The sequence below is a fragment of the Theobroma cacao genome, chromosome 5 (assembly GCF_000208745.1).
Source record: "Theobroma cacao cultivar B97-61/B2 chromosome 5, Criollo_cocoa_genome_V2, whole genome shotgun sequence".
NCBI classification, from domain to species: Eukaryota; Viridiplantae; Streptophyta; class Magnoliopsida; order Malvales; family Malvaceae; genus Theobroma; species Theobroma cacao.
Window position 1 is genome coordinate 33,698,099 of NC_030854.1, and position 6,814 is coordinate 33,704,912.

General features: G+C 30.9%; 1 protein-coding gene across 1 annotated transcript; it reads left to right on the forward strand.

Annotated features, from left to right (window-relative positions):
- Nucleotides 393-2,396, forward strand: LOC18599728 (UPF0664 stress-induced protein C29B12.11c). Its single transcript, XM_018120622.1, has 5 exons — nucleotides 393-595; nucleotides 702-813; nucleotides 1,651-1,722; nucleotides 1,810-2,021; nucleotides 2,111-2,396. Exons 1-5 carry the CDS (start codon nucleotides 486-488, stop codon nucleotides 2,217-2,219), a joined length of 615 nt encoding a protein of 204 aa, XP_017976111.1. The 5' UTR covers nucleotides 393-485; the 3' UTR covers nucleotides 2,220-2,396.

The window sequence follows — 6,814 nt, forward strand, 5'->3', positions numbered from 1 at the left end:
AAGCACCCAACCCAAGCCAAGCCAGTAGTAGAAAGGTCTCACTCCACGATGTAACGCGTTGTATATCGAGATACAAGAATTATGGAATTTATATCGAATGTGTAATATAATAAAATTAAATATTTATATTATTTTTAATTATATTTTATGTAATAAATTTGTTATATCTGATTACTCGAATATTTATCTTATTGATTATTCCTACTTACATAGCATGATTCGAATACTTTTGTTTTAATTATAAAAAAAAAAATTATCATACCCGATTAGTTAAAACGGACAACGTATTTTGTAAGTTGACGTGTACCGTGACACGATAGCTGTGATGGTGGAGAAGGATGTAGAATTCTTTCTAAAACAGGAGCCTGACACGTCACAATAAATAAGCGACGCCTATAAATACATACATCCAACGCTTCCCATCCGAAACATCCTCGAGACAGCTGAAATCCTTCCATCAGAAAGCGCAAAGGGAAAGGGAAAAGATGGCCCTAAATCCTCAGCTCTTCCAAAATGGTATGCCGATTCCTTTCACCAACGAGATGTTTGTTCTGGTTAGAGATGGCGTCGAGTTCGAGGTGGACAAGATCCCCGGGTACCCCTTTTTTGTTTTCTTTCTTCTTTTTAAATCTTTAATTTTCATTTTTAGGGTTTTAGCTAAGCTGCATGCCGTTTCAATTGATTTTGGTTTGTATTTTCAGATCGAACGGAGGTCGTGTTAAAGCACGGGGCGCAATTTACTTGTCCAATATACGGATGGTCTTTGTTGCAACTCACCCTGATGGGAATTTCTTTGCTTTTGATATGCCTCTGGTACGTCATCCTTCTTTTTGTTTTGAGTAAAATTAATGGGGCAGATATGTAGATAGATAGATGCTTAAACCCTTAGTCAGGACCTATAATCTGCAGTTTCCCTACTCTCCTTGGGTAGAGGATTTGGATAATGTCAATGAGGGCTCACCGGTGCTCAAACCCAAGGCCCTTGTTGGCCTGAGCCAGAACCTTGCCTTCCTGCTACGGTTTGTATTTTATGTTCATTTTTTTTTATAGTGTGATCACCTTGAGACTTTGCTTTTTCTATTTTTCTTCCTCAAGGTTGTTGCGTTTGTCTCTGGCTACCTCTTTCGTTGTTTACCCTTTCTTGTTGAAATTTCCTTCTGGTTTCAATCGTTAGCTAGCAATCATGGCATATGCGCCTTACATTTGCTTGTTTGTATAACATACCTCCTGGTATCCAATTGCTAGAGCTTCCAGTTTTTATGTTTGAATACTGATATTGAATGACTTATTGCAGGGGTCTAAAAATATATCCCCTTGTTTTAGTACTTAATAACAGGTGGAAAAGTAATTGTTAACAATGATTCAGTGTGGCTTTGCATAATATATCACCCCTAATTTTTAGCATAAGTCCCTTTGGTCTTGGCATTCCCTTTCTAGAACTGTGATTTAATCATTCGTTGTGTTCATTCTCCAATGATTGCTGTATCAACGGTAAAAATAAGTGAGCTTATGATCCTTTAGCAGGCATTCATTGCTGCTGTTGCAACTATACTTATGCCTTTTCTGTCAATCTTTTGGATAGAGTATCTTTGCCAGATTGTCCTACATATTGAGGCTGATTTGTATATTTATTCATCCTCCTTTATGCAGCTTTATGTGCATGATGAAAAATTTAACCAACCGATATTTCACTGCAACAATATTTCTGGTCATGTGGAGCCTGTAAGTAAAATAGAAAAACACTTTCTGGCGTTAATTCTTGGCAGATTTTGAATGGTTCCTTAATGTCTCAATTTTACCAAATTCTAGGTGGTTCCGGAAAATGAGCATAGAGCTCTCTACTCCACTCATTCATTCAAAATTTTGTTCAAGGAAGGTGGCTGTGGCACCTTTGTTCCACTTTTCTTAAACTTGATATCCTCAGTTAGACAATATAATCAACAAGTAAATCCTGGACCAGAACCTCGTATGGATCCTTTACAAGCAGCACAAACTCCTGTTGATGAAATGATGAGACATGCGTAAGTGACATAGTTAGCAACCACATATAATATTATCACCGGATTCTTAAGTGGCTTATTAGTAAACGGTTCTCTCTGTGTTTTTGCAGATATATTGACCCTAATGATCCAACAAGAATCTTTTTACAACAGCCTGATACACAGTCTCAGTTAAGGCGGCGCACGTACCAATCCCAACCGGTTGAAGGCTCAATGTGATTTTGATCTTAGCTTATAAGATCATATTGTTAAGAAACTAAAGTGCTGTTAATGTGTTGTGTAATTAAGTGCTGCATAATGGCATGACATAATGCTACTGTTTCATTTTGTCTTTTGTCCATTGTCTTTACCAAAATGAGTGAATGGCAGTTACTTGTTTATATGCGTTTCATGTTACTTTGTTGGAGCCATGGCACAGCTATTCTTGCATTTTGATTTGTTTGTTTTAAAGGGAAAAAGAAATGAACGAAGGAAAAGGGTAGTACAGACTACAGAGTGAGGAAGTGGCAGGAGTGTGAAGTTAAAGACAGGTGGAGGAAAAGGGACTAGTGAGCAATTAGTTGAAAATAATAGGGGGTTCAATCTGTTAATCTATAATCATAAGGGGCTAGGATGAAAAAATTATAAGAACAAAAGAAATTCACCAGAGGTCACTCAAGTTAGACCTTCTTTCCATTTTTGTCACCTTTAATTATAATCTATCTCAAGCGAGTCATTGAAGTTTATTTTGGACATTATGATTTGTTTCTTATTTATAGTCTCTCTCCATTTTCAAATTTATTTTGGACGTTACAATTTGTTTCGCTGTGTGCACAAGTTCAAATAAATATAGCGATTTCCTCTAATGTTATCATGTCTTTAGATGAATGTAACCATCCTTTGTTCATTAATATATCTGTAAGTGGCAATATAGTAAGTGATTTCATCCTAAACATTCTATAACATTCACCCAGAGTTTTTAAAATTTTACATATCTAATTTCATTCATCAAAATAATTGAATCTATTTCTTTATTTCATGAAGTATTCATATAATATACAATTACACTAGTAACTCCTCCATAAATGTTTGGATAATACCTAGCACATTTTCTCCATTACAACTTATAATGATGCTTTGACTTCATTATAAGACATTTGCTTGACAATATCAACATAGATAAGTAAAAATCCAAATATATCAACTAAAAAAACAAATATTATTTCAAACAAATCAAATAATACAAATAACAGTTCAAATACATATAATATGGATAATAGTAAATTTTTTTAAACACCAATTCAATTACAGATAACAAGTAGCACAAATATAAAAAGAAAGTAGTTTAAAGTTCAACATCAAATAAAATAAGCAAATCAAATCCTAAACTAATCAACTACTTCCACCACAATTTTTTGATAGATTATGCTCATATAGAATCCAATTTAACTTATCACTTAAATCTAGTAAAGATATAAAAATGAGTCTATTCTCTTCCTTTTTAATCAATTGTAGTGCAAAATTAAATTCATTGGTACTCAATTTCCTTTTATTTTGTAGAGATTTCAATGCTCGAACACACTCCGGAATACTATATTGTCATGTGGCTTGCGATGACACTGAAATTTCAGCATTTTTAGTTGCGTTATGACTTTATGCTACCTCACACAATAGTTCCAATGTTCTTTGCAAGCTTGTTACAGTCTGAATTTTTGCCCTACCCTTTGCCACTTTTTTTTTTCATTTTTTCTGGCACCATTCTTTTCCTCTTGATTTGGGTGTTTATTATAGGGCTGTCATCTTCATCACAATTGATTTCTTCAGCATTAGATTCAACATTGTTTTGTAGAGGAGTTAGATCTGCATATTTGGCAGTATCTTCAATTGGTACACCCATCGTTTGTATCAATACATTTCGATTGATGGCCACTGCATCTCCAAATATAAATTCCAATTCATCAGCATATTCCAACCCGTGATACCGAAATCTGACATATTTTGGATTGGTCTACATAAACATCAAAGAAAAAGAAACTTTTTAAACGATATGCATATATAAAATAATTTATAGTAATTGAAACGTATAAAACTTAAAATACTTACTTTTATTTTGACTTCCCACCATGTGACATCAGCTTCGATGGTTCCCGTCTCATGGTTCCAACCCAAATCTGTTTCTTTGCCCTTTAATTGTTTAAATAAGGTCCATTCATTCCTTAAACTATCTAGTCTATTTTTCAATTGTTTTTGAGTATAGTTTTTATTAGCACGAGTATTAAATTCCTTTACTACAACTTTCCATCTTTTAATTTTGAATGAAATTTTTGATTTTCTATACTTGAAAATCTCATTCATACAAACTTGAAGTAAGATATTGGTAGTGACCAAATCCCACTTTGCATTTTGTTTTTATTTTTTTGAAATTTTAGAATTTGGTGGAGACATTTATTGGCTAGCCATAAACTGCAATAAAACATATAAAACAATAAACCTTGTGTCATCACTATCCAAAAACTGATCATTCGGCCAAGATGGTTCATTAGGACCACATATGCATTACACCAAATGCAATTAAACCAAAATGCATGACAAGGCAGAAGGTGCTTGAAATTCACACTAAGTATATGTCACTCACAAAGCATCCAACATAACTCCAAATCTTACATAACATTCAGGGACATTTCCAACAAAACTCGGAAATAGGCAAATTATCATAAGTCATATCCACCAAAAGACAATAGTTTCTAAGAAAGTGATAGTTAATTATTTGAATACATTTTTACTCATTTGCAACTTTAATAAATCTGACACAGATCATACCTCAATATATTTACTTACACTTTGAAATAGAAAAAAGACTATATAGTCTTTGCCCTTTAATTGTTTCCATAAGATCCATTCATTCCTTATACTATGCAGTTTATTTTTCAATTGCTTTTTAGTATAGTTTTTATTAGCACGAGTATTGAATTCCTTTACTACAACTTCCCATATTTTAGTTCTGAATGAAATTTCTAGTTTTCTACACTTGAAAATCTCATCCATACAAACTTGAAGTAAGATATTAGTAGTGACCAAATCCCACTTTGCATTTTTTTTTGATTTTTTTTGAAATTTTAGAATTAGGTTGAGATATTTCTTGGCTAAACATAAGCTGCAACAAGGCATATAAAACAATAAATCTTGTGTCATCACTATCCAAGAATTGATCATTCAGCCAAGATGGTTCATTAGGACCACATATGCATTACACTAAATACAATTAAACCAAAATGCACAACAAGGTAGAAGATGCTTGAAATTCACACAAGTATATGTCACTCACAAATCATCCAACATAACTCCAAATCTTGCATAACATTTAGGGACACTTCTAGCAAAACTCAGAAATAGGAAAATTATCATAAGTTATATCCACCAAAAGATAATAGTTTCTAAGAAAATGATCGTTAATTATTTGAATACATTTTTACTCATTTGCAACTTTAATAAAATCTGATACAGACCATATCTCAATATATTTACTTACACTTTGAAATAGAAAAAAAGACAATATTAAAACAAAAGCAACCTGATAAGACTACTAGAATGTAGAGCTACCTAATACTAGGTCATTAATCATATGGTGATCTAAACCCAAAATAATAGAACGTTCAATCAAGATTTTTCAACAATTTTAATGGCCTAGGATCTTTACTAGGAACCCAAAATAGCTTTGATCCTTTAAGCTATTTAACAAGAACTCAAATATATATTTTAAAATTAAAAAATAATTAAATTGAGGAATAAAGAGAGATTCCAAAGCAAAGAAAAAGAAAAACGACAGAAAGAAAATAAAAAACAAATAAAAAGAAAGAAAAATAATACTTGAATGTAGCTTGAAATTTTAGGCCTTTTTTTTTCTCTTAATCTTTATAATAACAAAAAATTCTAAATTTTGTTATTCTATTGCTGGGTTTATTTTTTTTTCTAGTATTTTTTATAAAAAAAGTAAAGGAGAAGAGATATCTATTTACTTGGAGAGGGGTGAGAGATGGGATATTTTTTGAGAGGGTAATGTTAGGGTTAGATGAGGATATTTTTGAAAATAAAGAAAATTTTTCTTCAAAAAGTGATGTGTTTTTAAAAGAAAGAAAAAAAAAAGCTATTGTCTAAAGCTTTTCATGAAACCTTTTTTTAAGATTTTGTTTTTTTTTAAATTACTTTTTTAAAGAGCTTTTTAAAATCTTATTTGATTTAACTTATACTTTTAAGAAGTAGATAAATTAAAAAAAAACACTAAATTCAATCACTATAAGATTAACTATTGATTAATATCTTAAAGGTTGATTAATGATCAAAGGTTGATTAAAGATCATTAGTTAAAATATAATGTCATTTTCATGTCTGAGGGTAAAAATTTTATGTGATAATGTTAAATTAACATATTAAGTCATCATTTATTATGAATATCAATATATTACGTTAATAACACGTGATATTAAAATAATAAGAGATATTTTGACTAATAATAATAATTAATTTATTTGATTAAAAATAAAAATAAAGAATTTGATTGAAAGTAATAAGAAAATAAAGATTTATTTGAATTCTTTTAATTAATTTAAAAGTTTTTTACAATATTGTGTCATTTAAATTTTATTAAATAATAAAACAAACATTAACAAATGATATTTTCGTATATTTAAGAAAAAATAATATAAAAATATTTTTAAATGTGTGAAAACTTAAGTTAATGACGTTGCTTGGATTGAGAATGGGATATTGGAATAGGAAAAATTGAAAGAAAATACTTTTAGGATAAGAGAAGAATAAGTTTTGGCGGAAACAAAGGC

Coding starts and splice junctions, on each gene's coding strand:
- LOC18599728 (XM_018120622.1), top strand. CDS start 486: ATGGCCCTAAATCCTCAGCTCTTCCAAAATGGTATGCCGATTCCTTTC. Junction 596..701: donor GAGGTGGACAAGATCCCCGG/GTACCCCTTTTT, acceptor TTGTATTTTCAG/ATCGAACGGAGGTCGTGTTA. Junction 814..1,650: donor TTGCTTTTGATATGCCTCTG/GTACGTCATCCT, acceptor TCCTTTATGCAG/CTTTATGTGCATGATGAAAA.